Genomic DNA, 18,170 nt, shown 5'->3' with positions numbered 1-18,170 from the left:
CAAGAAAATGAGGTGTGAGTAGTTGAATTCAGCACAACCAATTCAGATTACGAATGAAACTTTTTTTTGTGAACATTTGGGATTTAATGAACCTTTTTTTGTTGACTACTGCCAGATAGTGCCTTGCACATTTCATTATTACGATTAAAACTTTGTGATGATGATAATAATATGTATTATTCTAACTACAAGACTCTTCAAAAGGAAAGAATTTTCGTGGATAAAATTTGGTTTATTTATTCATTTATTTTGTAAACCTCTATACATAAAATTTGGTTTCCTTTTTATGTAAAAGCAAATCATCATATTGTTTATGTAATCTTGAATTTTGTACCTCTGAAAGACTGAGGATTTTAATGCATGTGTTTTCAAGAGTTACTAAATGTATAGCAATCCAGAACTAAGCGAAATGCGAAGATTGCGCTTCGTATCATTCTCCCCAGTATCGGAAAATGGAAAATGAATTACGTGGAACCGGTTAAGAATACAATACCGTTGGTCATAAACCGTTATCTGGAAATTATACAACTGTGGCACTTCTATTTTTCCTCTCAGCGCTTGAAACAAATTGTGGAGACTGATAAGTTTGATATCAGCCTTATCTTTAACTGAATGGTTAAGAGATATAAATTGCAATATTCCTTTACCGGATAAGACTAATAAGGAAGAATTATATTGCATGTTCCAGCTCAATTCACAGACATGCTATGAATGAGTTCATAATAATTGCATAGAATGGTAAACTTTTCACGGAAGCCAACGATGTCATTCAAAAGAATACCCAGTATTTTTGGATTAAAAAAGAATAAAGAAATGTTAAAGAGACTATACAATGTGAAAGATGACGATGTAAAAAAATGAAAAAAATTAATTTTGGACGTATGGGCGGAGCTAGGATTAATTGATTGTGCATTTGATTAACTGTAAGCTAGAAGTGCTTTAAATAATTGCATGCTATTTCAATCCTAAGATGAAGACATTCCTCTTAAAAATTCAGTTCTGAACTGTTACGAAACATTAGTGATAGAGATCCCTAAAATGCTCTCTTCTGCAGTTGAGTTCTTGATCAAAAATATAATGCAAATTCATCACCTTTCTGGTACTGCCATTTTCGAACGCAAGTCTCTACAGAAATTCCCTATGTGAGGAGAGTGGGTGGCCATCTCTCTTTTTTTTTTTTTTACCGTTAGCTCGGCCGCCCAGCGTTCAGACAAATGTTTTTGAAGCGAGAGAAACAGACAACAGTTGGAAAAGAAGTTCTTGATTATTCAGCTGCGCTGTGCTTACTCGGATAAGGGTTGTCGGCTTTCATTAATGGTACAGTCACTCACTTCCGCCCTCTGACGCGTGCATTAATAGTGGTGTTTTAAGTATACATACATTTATATATATATATATATATATATATATATATATATATATATATATATACATACATATTTACACACACACACACACACACACACACACACATATATATATATATATATATATATATATATATATATATACTATACTATGCATAGTAGATATATACATGTATATGTATATATATATTCTATTACTATTAATATATAATATATATATATATATATATATATATATATTAATATATATCTATATATATCTATAATATATAAGCTATATATATATATATATTATATATAATATAAATTTATTAATATATATCTATATATAATCTATATAATTAATATATTTGTATATCATATATATATACATAGTGAAAATTTATCAAATCTTATGAAGCCTAGCAAAATTATGCACTATATACATACACACAGACATATGTATATATATATATATATATATATATATATATATATATCTATATCTATATATATATATTGATATATATTTGTATACACACACACACACACACACACACATATATATATATATATATATATATAGTATATATATGTGTGTATGTGTGTGTGTGTGTGTGTGTTTGTAACATAATACATATTGTATGTACCTTTTTCCCGCTGTAGGTAGTAATGATTGAATAAAGAACACCTGACCTGCTTCCAGGAAGTGGAACTATGATAGTTCATACTGACCATTCTGATACGATAACATTGAATGTGTTAACCTCCTCGACGGCATATAACCGGTACAGAAAATAATTCGTGGTTCCTGGTAAAGAATATAGCATGTCATATATCATACTTGCTTACATCGAGAGCTTATTACGGTATATAATAGTTATCGAGTCATTCGCTATAAACGATTTTATTTACTTTTTCCTCCAGAATCGAGGGAGCTCGGGTTTATTTTCATGCTCTGTACAAAGAATGATAGAATCTGAGGCCTGCCAGGTGTGGTATTTCAGTTCATCCTACCTGTGCTGTGAGTAAGCAGACGTCTTGTACTTAACGGTAAACTGCGGCCCGGCTTCGTAGCGCTGGAGAACTAAATTCGACTGTATGTACTCCTGACGTAAAGGTTATTTTACACGAGGGAAAGCCTAACCAGTCCCAGCAGCGGTAGCTGTCACCAGCGAATTCCTTCTTTATTCTCCCAAGACATGAGGCTCATATTTATCTCTCTCGGGATTTTGAAGTTCCGTTAGTGATGCTAAGTAAAATAGGGTCAGGAGAGAACGCCAACCATTGTCTTCCAAAGAGATGAACACCAAATCACGCATTGGTAAAATATATTCGTAACGATACCAATTGCAAAGCAGAAAGAAAAAACTTAGCCAAAGCTCCACCTAATATCCAAGTAGGCAGGAAACGGCCAAGTTAGTGTGTCCTACATTTCGGCGTACTTCATCACGGGGTACCCGACACCCAACGCCCCTGACCAAGACCAAAAGACGCAAACTAAAGACTGCCTCTGACGGTCTCTCCATTGTTGGAATATAATGAATGTATTACAAAGGGTAATCGTGTGTGTGCGTGTGTGTGTATTTGGAACGAGAAAGGGGGCTTGTTTGTTTACTAATTTGTTGTTTTTCAGTGTCACACTGACGTGTTTGGAAAGTTTAAATACATACTACGTTTTTATTGACAGAACCCGGGGAAAGCATTGGGGGTTGATTGCATCGCGTTTTACATTTGGTATGAAGTTTATTTTTTTACGAATTCCACTTTATGCCTGGGTTTTCTTAGCTTCGCAAAGGTCTAATGCTATACTTGTTCATTCCTCGTGACATCCGAACACATGGGTTAAATGAACTTGAAAACGTTCTCGGTCGGTACTCGGTAATGCAACGTAGTTGACTTCATATTACGTTACCTTTGGGCTGGACCTGTGGTGTCGTTAGTACCAGTTACTATTATTATCTTATATATCGTGTCATATCTTACTAGCGCTATATTCAATTTTGCCTTTCAGTTCATCGTAACATATCTATCTATATATCATATCTGTTGTGGATCGGTTTCTACACGGATACTTGAAAAAATAGGGCTGGTGATTTCGGCTGGGAAATCTCTCAGTTGTCTTATACTGAGATGTAAAATGGAGTGTTCTACCAGGCAATGCTTTTCGTCATTGATCTTCGTGACGCCCTTCACTAAACTGTAACGTCAAGGGCGGTTACCGGAGTGGAGTCGAACTGTGCATCAGTACGAATCAAGTCTTCAGCTTGTTCCGAGTCATATAGTAAAAAGAGCCAGTGTTATGAAAGTAAACGTTACTGCAAACAAATTCTGAAGACTATTGACTGATGACGAATAACAAAAACCACACGGCGAAAAACGAAGACTTTTTAACAGATTACACGGGCTCTTGCTTAAGAGGAACACGTAAAACGCAGCGTTTCTTGTTCCTTATATTGGGGGCGGAAGGGCGTTTGCACAAACACTACTAACCCAGAACAGTCAAGACACAGATTCCCACCATGGAGAGAAACTCACTTAAAAGATGAGTAACCTTTTACTTTTGGCGTCCTGGGAATATGGTAGCTTATTTTTTTTCGATGTATACTATTCCACAGCGGATAAAAACTAATTTTAGAAATGTATAATTCACTATAATGAGTATTTAGTTTTTAATAGCAGCCCCTAGACTGATAATGATAGATGCACATTTTTCCTGTATATTCATGTAAACCATTGTGTTTATACATCTGACTCATGATTGTAAAAAAATATTTCTGTATTGAAATTAGCAGTACTTAAAATAATGCCTGTTTCTGTAAAGTGGTTTATATCAGTTCCCGATAGCAAACATGTTTACAATAAAATTTAATTTAATTCTGAAACATTACCAACGGTGTCATTAAGACATGTTGAAGATATTCTATACTATATAGAATGAACATGGCCAGTGTTCCGTCTCTTGATATATCTTATTTCCCAAATGTTTAAAAGGCCTTTCTCCTCCGACCCTGTCCGGTTCTCTCTAGTTTAATCTATCCCATGTCCCAGGAAAAGATATGGCTCAAGATACGACAAGGATGTATAATGGACACCAGACAGCTTTTAGATACGACGGCCCTTGAAAAGGGGATAGGTGTACACCCTTTGCAAACAGGTTTCTTTTTCGAAAACTCTTGAATTGCTCCCAAAATGTGTATTCAATGCCATCAGTCACTGAGGATTTTTCCAAAATAGTTGCTTTGTTGGGTGTTCAACCAAACCAACTTATTTGTATATGTATTTTCGACCTGCTTACAAATTTAAGGATCAAATTACTGTATAATAGTTCGTCTATTCAAAAAGTTCGTTATTATAACCTTAACGAAAGGCAATCACCCTTTAATGGTTTTCGGGAACGCACGTACCTCGGTCTTTGGAAATGGAAGTCGAATTTATCACCCATTACCTTTGTAACGTTAGGCTTACCCCTTGGCTGTCTTTCGTAAAAAGGCCTAACTCAATTTATTTCTCTTCCCGAAAGCAATGCCTTTAAGGAAAGTAACACTGGGGACATATTTTATGCTTACCTATATTTAGACGTCTCTAACAGAAGACCGAAGTGCTATGACCCGACCTCTGTTAGTGAAAGCATAACGTTCCGTGACCCAAATAAGACACCTGAAAGATTCATAAGCAACGCAGCCGTTAAGTTACGTTGGGCAATAAAAAGAATAATGCATGCTGTAGTGTCAGGATATTGATCTAATGGAATTCGTGTGAGGTGGCTTACTGTATGCATTCCACCCGACATAGGTCACAGAAAGAAGAGGCACATGATGGTCATAAACAGTCCGGAGGTGGAAGGTGGTGGGTTGAACGTCTATGGCTGTTCTCTCATAAATTCAGAGAAGGGGCCCAGGAATTTGACGTATGTTCTCTGTACCCAAAGGAAATGGAGGAGGAGAGAGAGATGGTTGGCCAGGTAGACTTTTCTATCTCTCTCTCTCTCTCTCTCTCTCTCTCAATGGAAAGATTAATGCCTTAGTCCCTTTAGTGTAAAGAAAGATGAATTACCATTAGTCTTAGTGAGTGTGCAGCATTACGCACGGCCTAACCAGGTATTCTTGTTATTCCAAAATCATCTCTCTTTGGAAAGAGAGAGAGAGAGAGAGAGCAATTACGGCAAGTGCTCGTAAAGATAATATGGTGTCCTGACGAACAGCTTCACGTAACGTATACAAGCCTCTTTGTCATGTGTTTGGTTTGAGCATAAAAGAAAAAAAAAATTATCTTGGATTGTTCTTATTCCTTCCATTATTCATTAATGTAACCTTTCGTTGCGAAGGGTGCACAGGGTATCAGGCCAATTTCTAGAATCAATGTTTTGTACTAAAATTTCCTTTGATCATCGTAGAGATATGGTTATTGATATAATTCCGCAAGTCTTGCCAGGGACCGTACAAATACTTTTTGCATCCATTGGAGAGGAGCCCAGATGTCTGGTTAATGCTTAGGAACTCGGATCTTCGAATTTGTGTTTTATTATGCTTGAATAAATAATTCCTTACAGTAGCAAGATGACTTACGTAAGTTCCCCTTGCATGCACGCGTAAATGCACCCTTCTTCCATGAAGGATCGCATTCAGTACCGCCAGTGGAACGTATCGTGGTACAGTTAGGAACGGTTTACTCGGGTGGCAACGGCATAGCTCACAAATAACAAACTACTTAGGTCTTTCGTCTCTTACAACTGCAACAATGGCTACAGCGGGAAACCAACCGAGACGATCTGGAAATATCAGAAGGAAACATTTTTATAGCCCTGAAAGTTTCTGAAACCATTGATTAATATCTTTACATTTGTATTCAAAGTCATCGGAAGTACGCGGCGCTGGTGAGTGATTTATCCATATCAACGTAAACTGAAGTTAGACTCTGATTTAGCCACAAAGGCAAATCAAACTAGTGTACGCGTGTATGAAAGCCGTCTCTCTGGCTTATATATATATATATATATATCATATATATATATATATATATATATATATATATATATATATATATATATATATATATTACTGAAAGGACCTCATTCAAACTGGGTGGTATCTAGCGTAGTTATTTATTCAAACAAGTTACAAGCTTTTAAGGACACAGTCCTCAGTGTCAAGTAATATCTCCCCCTAGATACCATCCAGTTTGATGTGGTCCTTTTAGAAATTGTATTAATGCAAAGACCAATTGTGTATCAGATAAAGTTAACACACACACATACACACACACAAACACACACACACATCATCATATATATATATATATATATATATATATATATATATATATATATATATATATATTTATTTACACACATAAATATTACACATATCTGTATAAATGCAGAGGATGTTCCTCAGCTAGCCAAGTCACGAAACAAGACTGAGGTGTGCCCGAGCGAAATCTTTTGATGACTCGAAGAACTGTGCTATGACAAAGGGAGAACTACAGGCTGTACAAACAATGCCCCCAGAATTACCTTATGGACGACTGAGAATGGCGCGATAATTAAGAGTGACCTACTTTACGGACGCTACGGAATATCCGAGACGGTTTTATGGACGTCATTTGATCGCGTTCTTTTCGGGCGTTTCTTTCTGGCATACTTGACGGAAAGGAATGTTCGCGTTTTGTTGTATCGCGCCGGAATGACCCATTTTGTGACGGGCGGTATCCTCTATCGTGAAGTTTCTCTCTTTTTATTCATTTTATTCTCTGACGTTCTGTAGTAACTACGTATATGTTAGAAATAGGGAAACTGTATTTTTTCATATAAACAATATGAGGCGCTAACATCGGCGCATTGAAGTCTCCAGGTGAATCTGGATTTCCGACAATGATATAAATACACAGCCTTCAGAGCCTCCCAGAAATGCAGAGGAATCAGAAATTATTCAGTGAGTGTAAATGACCTGATCACGTTTCCAATTATGAGTCATTTCTGACGTCACATGAGCTCGTTACCAAAAGATCATCGTTATCATCATCAGCAAAGAAAATGTCTCTCTTAGATATGATAAGGATACGAAAGGAATGGGGTCACGGGGGATTGTGTGTCACGCCGCCCTCCTACACACTCACTCACAGGATAACTGATGATATTTTTCCTTTTCCTAAAAATTGATCTCTTACCTTCTGTTCGTATGAACGCCATAATCTTTGGAAGCTTGAAATTTCAAGTCAATGGCCCTTGTGGCCTTGTCCCATACGAATAAAGTTCATCTGGATAATAATGACCATCATTTTTCCAGTCCAGAAGGGCGGTGGTATGAAGACTAAGGCACTCTATGGACCTTGATCGAGGCCATACCTTTTTAAATCACGATCACATGTTGGCTCGACGGAGCGGTGATCGCTCAAGATGTGCTAATCATTTCTTTACTCCGAGAGAAAGAGACAACACCACGAAAGAATTCCCGAGTCGTGCGTCATCATACAGAGAGAACTGGGACAAACGGAACAGGAGTGAAAGTATACAACACGGACGGACGGGTCAAGTTATTTCCTAGTCTTCTTCTTGAGTCTTCTTCAAATACCACTAACGTTCACTTTGATGTATTTCTTCTTCTTCTTCTTCTTCTTCTTCTTCTTCTTCTTCTTCTTCTATTTGAAAATGAGCCTTTAATATTTTGTCACATGGAAGGTATTATACGTATTTCTGTACATCGAAGCACCAATATATATATAATATATGATAATAATATATATAATAGTATATATATACAGACTATTAATATATTGTATATAATATTATATGGATATAATATAATATATATATATCTATATATATAATGTGTATTTATATATGTCTATTTATCTAAATATATATATAATATTAATATATATGTATATATATATAATATATGTATATATATATATATATATATATATATATATATATATATATATATATATATATATATATATATATATATATATAAATGTGTGTGTTTGTAGGTAGTCCCCAAGATTAAAATGACGTCAAAGTGTAAGACAGCCACACCTTTTTGTGTAGCTTACGTAGTGGAATATTTCGTGTGATGCGTTTGTGGGAAATGGCCAAAAGGCGCCACATGGCAGCAGTCATTCTCGTCCCGTTACATTAGAAAGCAGGAAGAGATAGCCACTAGGACGCTGCCTAAATCTTGCTTTCGGCTACAGCTGAAGGTGACCCCTAGCTGAGATCATAGGCATTTTGTCTATCTACGCCAGGATTGACGCCGATGACTTCCACGCTGCTGTTTCATTCATTTTTTCTTTCCATGTTTAATTCTCGATGCACTCTGCAGCCTTCCACTGGTTATTCAGTGTCCCCTTTTTCTCTGTTGCGAGATCAAATCTTTCGATCAGTGAGTTGTTAGGGGATTAAAGCAATTTATATAGCTTTTTAGAAGTGATATAGAAAAATGCCTAACTTCGCTTTGGTTTTCATTTTATCAGCAATTTATTAAAAAAGTTAATAATTTTTTTTTATTTATTTATTTTTTGTAAGTGTGTTAGGGCGGTCTTGGATCTCAGACGACAAAGTGAATATCTGGGATATAATATCACGTAATTTTTAAGTCGACGAAAAAGCTACACATACTATCCAGTCTCAGTCAACCATCCATCTTGAAAGGAGGAGCTGAGTAGAAAGATGTCCGCGAAAATGATGGCTTGGCGGAAATGGCTAATTATCCTGCTCAGTCTCTAACGTGAAGCGCATGCAAAGTAGAAGGTACGGAAGAAGAATAGAAGGAAACTTTCTTCATGAAGGAATGTAGATAAGAGTCGTGTGGATACCAGCAAAGATGCACTGAATATCTTGCCAAGACTCGTAAAAAAAAAAGAAAAAAAGAAAACTGTAATACGAATAAAACACGAGCACTCAATAACGAACGTAAAACCTCCGTTACGGACCTTTTTTTTTTTTTTCATATGTATTCGCTCTTAGGATATTTCAAGAAGAGAAGGAAAGCTTATGACGAATTAGCCAGATATGCTCAGCAGGTGACCTCCTTGAGATGATTTGCGTTTGGAATGAATTGAGCTAAAGTAGAAATGACAAGATATCCTAAACTGAGTCGATTCTTACCATATTCTCAACCAGAGGGAATTCTCCCCAAGGGGGGAATTTCAAAGTTTTTGAGCGGGTGGTGGCGGTTGGGGGTGGTGAATTGTGACCATAGATTGGCAGGTTCAAACTGACTCTATGACCACACAAAACGCAGAGTGCATGGGTCGCACTACTCAGAAGTCACGTGGGATTTCTCTCTGCTAGCTTGTGTGTCTGTATTACTATTTTGTTGCATATTATTTGGAATGCACCTTTGAGGCAGACAATTTTGAAAGGATTTTGTGTGGGGGGGGGGGGGGGGGGGGGGGGGGGGGGGGGGGGGGGGGGGGGGCGGGGGGGGGGGGGGGGGGGGGGGGGGGGGGGGGGGGGGGGGGGGGGGGGGGGGGGGGCTGGGTGTGGGCGAGGGTGGAGAATGCTTTCTGACATATGGTGAAAGGTGCATGGGTGCCAAGAAAGGTAGAGAACCACTGCTCAAGAAGTCTACGCAAACATATGAGCCATGTTTCATCAAATTCTGTTGATGCGTTTTGGAAAAGTCTTGGTATTACACAGGAAACACCCACACGACACGGGTTAGAATGACCTGCTCTCACTTCATCGGTTAAAGTCATCGATGTCTGTTTCAATGCGGCAATAGTACTTCAGGATAAAGGGGACCATATTAGCAAGGATACGAAACCATTGCCAGACGCAAGTAAGCAGGGACCACTGCAAGTCTTGGAAGAGTCTCAGGTGCCTGTGACCTTCCATAGCCTACTTAAGTCTTAGAGTTTCTTAGTTTTCCTAACAAAGTTGGTGACATCGTTACTGACTCACTACGACTGTCAATTAAATGCACCAGCACACAGAAACAAGTATCAACCTCAACGAAATTCTGCTGGTAAGGCAACCGTGGTGGCATCATTTCTCAGTTTTGTTTTGTTTGTTTGTTTGTATGGTGCTTTTACGTTGCATGGAACCAGCGGTTATTCAGCAACGGGACCAACGGCTTTACGTGACTTCCGAACCACGTCGAGAGTGAACTTCTATCACCAGAAAGACACATCTCTCACTCCTCAATGGAATGGCCGAAAAGAATCGAACTTGCGACCACCGAGTTGGGACGCCAACACCATACCAACCACGCCACTGAGGCGCTCAGTTTTGTTTTGCTCTTTTAATCCTATTGTTCTCTCGGTTTGTGAATGCCTTCCACCCAGCCTTCAGAGTATACAGGTATCGGGGTTGGGCCGGCTGGCATCTTGCCCATATGGGTTGCAACCGGTGTTAACCAATTTGGGTGCCCGCTGTTTGTCATGGACCTGCCATTGTCTGTTCGAGCTGGTTCGCGTGCAATTTCGCTGTCGAAAATGTTCTTATGACTTTTGCTGCCAAGCATCCATGTATCATTTTTTGTTCTTACACGTGGTTTCATAGAAGTGAAGAAATCGGATATCAGTTTTTTTATGTACTTTAACGCGTTCCTTCTGAAAATAGCAATAACGCTTAGAATCGTACCATTTCTTTGATATTTTCTCTCTATTAGATTAGTATAATCTTTTCGACAGTCTATATTTCCTGCACTTCGTCCCCGCTGTCTGATCCTCATTCCACTATGAAAAGATGTACAGTATTCAGGAACATTTTTTTCTTCTTTTTTGGTAAACGATGGTTTGATCGTGATACAAACTCGACCACGATGATAGCACCTCAGAAAAAAAATCCTTCCCTTCAGCGCAATTGCTGAAAAACTGACATACTTTTAGACTTCCTATTTTTCGGGGAAACCTTCAATTCTGGGTCAGAAGCAGAACGCTTAAAGGACGTAAGATTGAGAGGCGAAACTTGCTGACTTGTGTCAATGTAAGGAGACTTACATTTCAGAGGACTTTAGTTCATAGATTATGGAGGACTTTGTGCAAACATTTAATGCATTGTGCAGATGATTATAATTAAATCTGGATATATGAATATGACCCAGCTGTTAAAGCAAACTTCCAGGCCAGGCTTAAGAATATTAAGTATGTCTACTCAGTTACATGAGTACTAATAACAATAATAATAAAAAATTTTATGTATGTGCCCCATTACTTTTGATAATCTTACTATACTCGGTTTTTTTTCCATCTGTCCACCAGCGTGTGGTGTTTGCGTATGGTAACACTGCGTCCCGGGCTTTAGATAGTTACATTTAGCTTACATTCAACAATATTAACAATATCCTATTTCGAATATTAACGGTGTAATTCGCATACAGTAAATTATTAAAACACTCTTCAGTTGCAAATGTACACCCAGATATCCTTTTGTTTACCTAAAACTTACACATAGCGTAACTATCTAAAGCCCGGGACGCAGTGTTACCATACGCAAACGCCAAAGGCGGGTGGACAGACGTAAAAAAACAGAGTATAGTGCTTTATCCACTTATGATTTATGTTTTTCATTTGCTAACGTCTCAAACTCGGTTAATCCTCTGAACTTGCCCTTTGTTCTGTTCTCACAGAACCAGATAATGTGGGCTTCCTGATTCACGTTCCTTTGCATTCATATAAGAAAAAAACTTATTTTTTGAGCCATTGTGAGAGAGAGCATAACAGTACTTGGAGCAATCGAGTGTAGATTTCGCCCGCTGCTGCTGCCTCCTCAGAGGGCGTCCACAATGGCTCTCCGATGTCGTTTCCAGCGTCATTTCCTTCGTCTCCCTCCAAAACACGACGTTGCTGCCATGACTTCCTGGCTCTTCACTTCTCACTCTTCCGCCGTCACCTCTCACTTCTAATTCTCCGTTCGTCAGAATCTCTTCATTGCACCATTTCTCTCAGTCTCGCTTTGGAAATCCGTTCGTGCGTCTGTGTTTCCCGGACTCTTATGTTCCTTCAGTCTCCCTTCCCTTCTTTTTCTTCTTCTTCCTCTTACTCTTCCTCCTCGTTTGTTTATTATCTCCTGGTCCGGGCCACCTATGGACATTAATCATCTGACTGCACCTATGAGTTTAAGCGACAAAGCAGCGGCTTTTGTATATATACCGAAAGTGATACAATATCTCTGTAGTATAGGAGCAAATTCCGCCGGGTGATATTTTTGAATATAATTATAAATTATACAATTATAAATGATACATCGGATACAGTGATACTGTGTTTCACTGCTTAGGCTTCTCAAAACTACGTCATTTCCCCAGTCATCTTTAGAAGTTACTGACTTGCGTGAAAGTATCGATTCAAACTTCTTCACGAAGCAACTTGTCACTTTGCTCGTTGCAGTTAAAAAAAAAACACGTAGAACAGGAAACTCCCGTTAATAAAAAGGTAATGGGGCTGTAAACAACAAAGTACTCATTATCACCAGGGCAATTAAGTGCTATTAAGATTTCAGGTCACCGCCACGAATCTTCGGATATCATTGAGGTACCTGGCATGGCAGATAACTGTAGTTGAGTAAGTTCACTATTGCGCGTGTGAGTGGGAGCACACACATACATATACACAAAACCACACGGATACACAGACACACACACATACATACATACATATAGAATATATATATATATATATATATATATATATATATATATATATATATATATATATATAATATATATATATATATATATATATATATATATATATATATATATATATAAAAGGTTGTTAATGTAAGGGCTCCAAAAGTACTTTGCAATTTTGAAGATCCTATGTACGTAACGCTCTTATTAGAAAAGCGATTAATATCAATATATCTTGGTAAATACAAAGAACGACACAGTTACTTTGTTTCCAGTTCTTTTTCCGGTGAAGATATCTTTCCAATTTACTCTCATTTGCGAATTAAACTGAAGATAGCATCTGCTAATGTAAGCACTTCCATTGAGATGATAAAATGCTTTGCTGAGAAGGTTCCTTATTATTCATAAAAAATAAAAGCTTATTGAATTAAAACACTTTGAAAACTTTTGTAATTTATCATCGTTTTCATTAGGTAATTTTTGAAGATGTTCATGAGTCGCAATCCTTCATAGACATAATCTGTAAATTTCGTCAAATAGGATTTTTGAAGATGTTCATGAGTCGCAATTCTCCATTGACATAATCATGTAAATTTCGTCAAATAGGCCGGGTCACAGTCGAAAGTAATTGCAGTTAGAAGGAATAAGTTTGACACTTGCAAGTTTTTAACCTTGATCAGAATTTACCTTCATGTGAAAGAGGATTTGAATTCATTTTCAGATATTCATGGTAGATATTTCTCCCATTAAGGTTTAAGCTATATTAAACTATATAGCATAAATCTGAAACACCGTTTTTGGAGGATGAGATCTTACTTTGGAAGAATCCAGTTCAACGGCCTTTTGAAAGCTGGTGAAAGTACAACTTCTAGTCAAAGAGAGCAAAATAAATGGCTTATGATTTTCAACATCTTTCCAAAGTAAACTGTGAGGAGTCAGTTGCACGATGAAAGGTTTTAGTAAGAGTTAGTGAAAGCCCTTCGAGCGCTCCATTCATCAGAGAGAAGAAACTGAGTTTTTAACCACTATCTACCCAGTTCAGAGTTATATTTGCTTTCTTTTCCTTTTCAGTAAGGGTTAAGACTATGCATCTGTTCAATATGTGGACAATGGTAAAAAAAAAATATCCACTTTCCCTATCTCTTTGATGATTTGCATTTCATGTCCGCTAAGACCTGTTATATTTTGAAGAAACGAGTACGCGTCGCCTCCATTATACGGTATCGTAAGGACATACATATCACATATTCTTTTCCTCAACCCAAAAAAGAAAAAAAATCTTAACTTCAAATAGCTTCAATGGGTCGACAATTTTATCACATCAGTATACTTCTGGGCATTTATTCATTCAGAAACAATATTATATACACAGAAGTTATGTGAAGCTTAGTATCTCCGACATTGTCCCACCAACTTTTATTTTGTAATTGTCGTCCTTAATCATTATGCAGTTGTCAATTTCTTTCCCTGTACTAAGCTGCTTTCCTAATTAGAGCCCTTGTGCTTGTAGCAATCAGTTTTTCCAGTAAGGTCACAGCTTAATGACAACAACACAACAACAACAACAACAACAACAACAACAACAATAATAATAATAATAATAATAATAATAATAATAATAATAATAATAATCATCGGAGCACTAGGCACGATCCCAAGATCCCTGAAAAGGAATCTAGAAAACTAGAGGCTTGAAGTAGCTCCAGGATCATGCAGAAGAGTGTGATCCTAGAAACGGCACATAGTAGAAGAGTGATGGACTCCTAAGGAGGCAGGAGCAACCGGAACCCCACACTATAAATACCACCCAGTCGAATTGGAGGACTGTGATAGAGCAAAAAAAAAAAAAAAAAAAAAAAAAAATAATAATGATAATAATAATAATAATAATAATAATAATAATAAATAGAAAAAAGTTATAAGGATATAGGATATGACAGTGAAAATTGTAGCCATAATCATAAGAGCACTAGGCACGATCCCAAGATCACCCTGAAAAGGAACCTGGGAAAAACTAGATGCCTAAGCAGCTCCCGGTCTCTTTGTATAAGGGTGGTTGTGATCCTAGAAACAGCGCACATAGTCAGAAAAAGTGATGGGACTCTTAAGGATGCAACCGGAACTCCACAATATAAGCACCACGTAGTCAAATATGATGACTGAGATAGAATCTCTCTCTCTCTCTCGTCTCTCTCTCTCTCTCTCTCTCTCTCTCTCTCTATATATATATATATATATATATATATATATATATATATATATTTTGTTATTTTAACTTTGTAAAGCTGAAACGTTATGTTTCTAGTAAAGGTTACGGCGTTTTAAGAAATCTCTTGGACTAGAAAATGAGAAAATTTGGAGAGCTAGAAGTACTCTCTGGCCTTGCTGATAAAATTATAAGACTTAAATTTGTTTTCAAACTAGAAATGACAATTTCCCTTGTATTTCATGCAGTGGGTTTAATGCAAATTTCCATCAGCGGTAATCTATCTGGGAACGTGATCATGATTTCGTATCTTTGTGTTCGACCCTTTCCTTTTGATCCGGGTTGTGCTTCTACGGACGACTTTATTTTATCGAAAAGATGGTCAGGATATGGATCGCGGAGACTGTATTCTTTGCAAATTCGTAGAATATTAAATTTAAATAAATACAGCATAAAAAGACGCCCTCAAAAGTTACTTCTTTTAAACTCTCGGTACACGCACGCTAACTGTCAGAGAGAGAATGCGAAAGCGAAGAACTGAACTCGAAGTAACTGCGTCACTCACTTCCCAGCAGGTGCGAGAAGTGTACTCGTGATTTATTTGAAAACGTCGTTTAATTTGCCGCTGGTGTTGTCGGACACGCTTTCAAATTCAGATTCTCACTTTATTACATCTACTAATGGCATAGACTGTGTAGTCTCTTTCCAAGCTAATTGCAGTAGCCCTGCTTAGAACACACGATATCGCTCAGAAATGGCTCGTCTTTCTTAGGCTATGGCACAACCCCCATGCGTTTTATATTTTGGACATTTATGGGACCTAGGAACAGCGGCTACGTTATTTCCAATGGTCCCAATTACAGTGAATACTGTAATGTTCATTATTTCTCTACTGCTGAACTAATCATATATTAACTGATTGGCAGTATACTGTAGGATGGTGCCTCTACTATTAGAACCCTCCACAAGTTCCACTAAAAGATAAAAACTACATGACTCGACTTTAGTATACTCGTTGTAAATACCGGGAATAAATATTCTCAAACATTTTATATATATAATATATATATATATTTGTTTAGATATATGCATATATATATATATATATATATATATATATATATATATATATATATATATATATATATATCGGTTGTTGGAGGTAGGTTTGCCAAAAAGGAATACGTTTGAGTCAAACTTTATAATTCGCGAATTCTTTACATGAACAATGTGTTAAACTTGACGCGTTGTAATTTTGATTCTCTATGAATATTTTCATATTTGGATCTTATTACTTGTGTTCCACAACATATTTTGATTACAATTCTCCTGCCCTACGAGACTCAAAGTAGAATTGATTTTGTTTTATTCTAGGCTATATTATTACAATATGGGATTTAAGTAGATTCTAAATTGTATTACTCTCTCTCTCTCTCTCTCTCTCTCTCTATTAATCTGTTTTGTGTGTGTGTTCAAGTATAGACCTCTCTTTTGTAAGAGTCAAATTCCCGCTTGATTTGAGGCCACTGACCGAAAAACGTTTGCGAAGGCGCTGTTAAGCTACGCAATTAATCCCCCCTAACGAAAGAAATAAATCTTAAGTCATGTGGTTGATAAATGAAAATGAATGATATCAAAAGATAGAGTGATTATTTGTGGGTTTTGTGTGGTATAAATGAATTTTGATACATGACAGACTAAGCCAACACTAGGTTAACACTCTTGGCTAATGTTGTTGTTGAATAACTAATGAACAATATAGGAATGACGCAAGCGCATAATGGCGGTAAAATGGAAATGTCCTTTGTGTTTGTACCTGATTAGGTTCTTTCCTTTGTTTTGTGCGTACAGGGGCAGGGAGAGAAACCATCTAGAAACTTTAAATACAGTTTGGTTCACAAAACAAAGTCCAAGAGGGCCGTTGATGCAATCACATCAATCCGTAAATGACTGATGAAGGAATTTTGCAAGTCGTGACACGCTGCTGTAGCATTGACAAATGTTTAGATCGTTCTGAGAATAAGACTCAAATGCAATGCCTCTTCATAAAGGCCAAGTTTGGCTTTGATATTCTCAAAAAGATTTCAGAAAATCGTTACCACTGATTTACAGATCTCTGCCGATACGAATTTCATTAAAGGCAATTCTCTGCTTAAATTAGATCTTCGGTACGTCACAGCTCTAAGTAGTCTTAGGCTATCTAGTGTTAGGAATCCGTGGATCCGGTCCTTAAATTGTCTTCGCTCCAGTGATCCACTGAACTGAGCTATAATGACTACGTAATGACTTATTATTGAACAACGCGCTACCATTATTATTTACTCAAACGCAAGGGGCTTTGATTGTGTCTGTCTCACTGTGGATGACAACTCATGTATTTATCTTTGTTTTAATGTGCCTCTGGATATCTGTCTGTTTGTGCATCTCTGTTTACTTGTTTTAAGTTCATTTACTAGGAACCCAGTCATTCATTCTCCCGAGTTTTTCTATTTCAGGACCGTGCTGCGAATACCCATTTAATATTGATCTCTACTTTATTTCAGGCTGGTGTTGTGGGTTTCCCGGGGCTCCCTCCCATTCCTCGGTCACCTTCTCTGACAACAGCCTCGAGACCAACACCATCGCCTCGTACTCGTGTGACCGAGGCTTCGAACTCTTGGGTCCCGCGAGGAAGATCTGCGGCGAAAATGGCACTTGGACACCTCCCGGCATTCCTTTCTGCGGTGAGTATCATCGACCTACACTCAAGGAGACTGTTGCGCAGTTGAAATTTGCGATGTTTCCATAAGGATTATATTGAAGCGGCTGGTCTCCTCTTCATCCATCGTTCCCCTCTCATAGTCATTTGGCTTATGGCATTCTGCTACTTCACCTGGGACTAGTTTGGCTTATGATAATAATAATAATAATAATAATAATAATAATAATAATAATAATAATAATAATATAATAATAATAATAATAATAATAATTCCCAATTACGTTCAGCTGGATTGTATTTCTTCTCAGGTAGTTTCCTGCTACACTTCATTCGATGCA

At 37.3% G+C, this 18,170-nt stretch overlaps 1 protein-coding gene across 3 annotated transcripts in view; it reads left to right on the top strand.

The window, feature by feature from the left end:
* LOC135222795 (seizure protein 6 homolog) overlaps positions 1-18,170 on the top strand; it is a 73,435-nt gene that overhangs the window by 7,542 nt on the left and 47,723 nt on the right. For all 3 annotated transcript variants that reach the window (XM_064261084.1, XM_064261083.1, XM_064261085.1), the window contains exon 2: positions 17,675-17,854. In XM_064261084.1, the coding sequence (XP_064117154.1) occupies positions 17,675-17,854 (180 nt within the window). The remainder of the gene's footprint in view (positions 1-17,674; positions 17,855-18,170) is intronic.

Source organism: Macrobrachium nipponense, chromosome 8 (genome assembly GCF_015104395.2).
Source record: "Macrobrachium nipponense isolate FS-2020 chromosome 8, ASM1510439v2, whole genome shotgun sequence".
Lineage (NCBI taxonomy): Eukaryota > Metazoa > Arthropoda > Malacostraca > Decapoda > Palaemonidae > Macrobrachium > Macrobrachium nipponense.
This window is presented reverse-complemented; position numbering and strand designations above follow the sequence as displayed.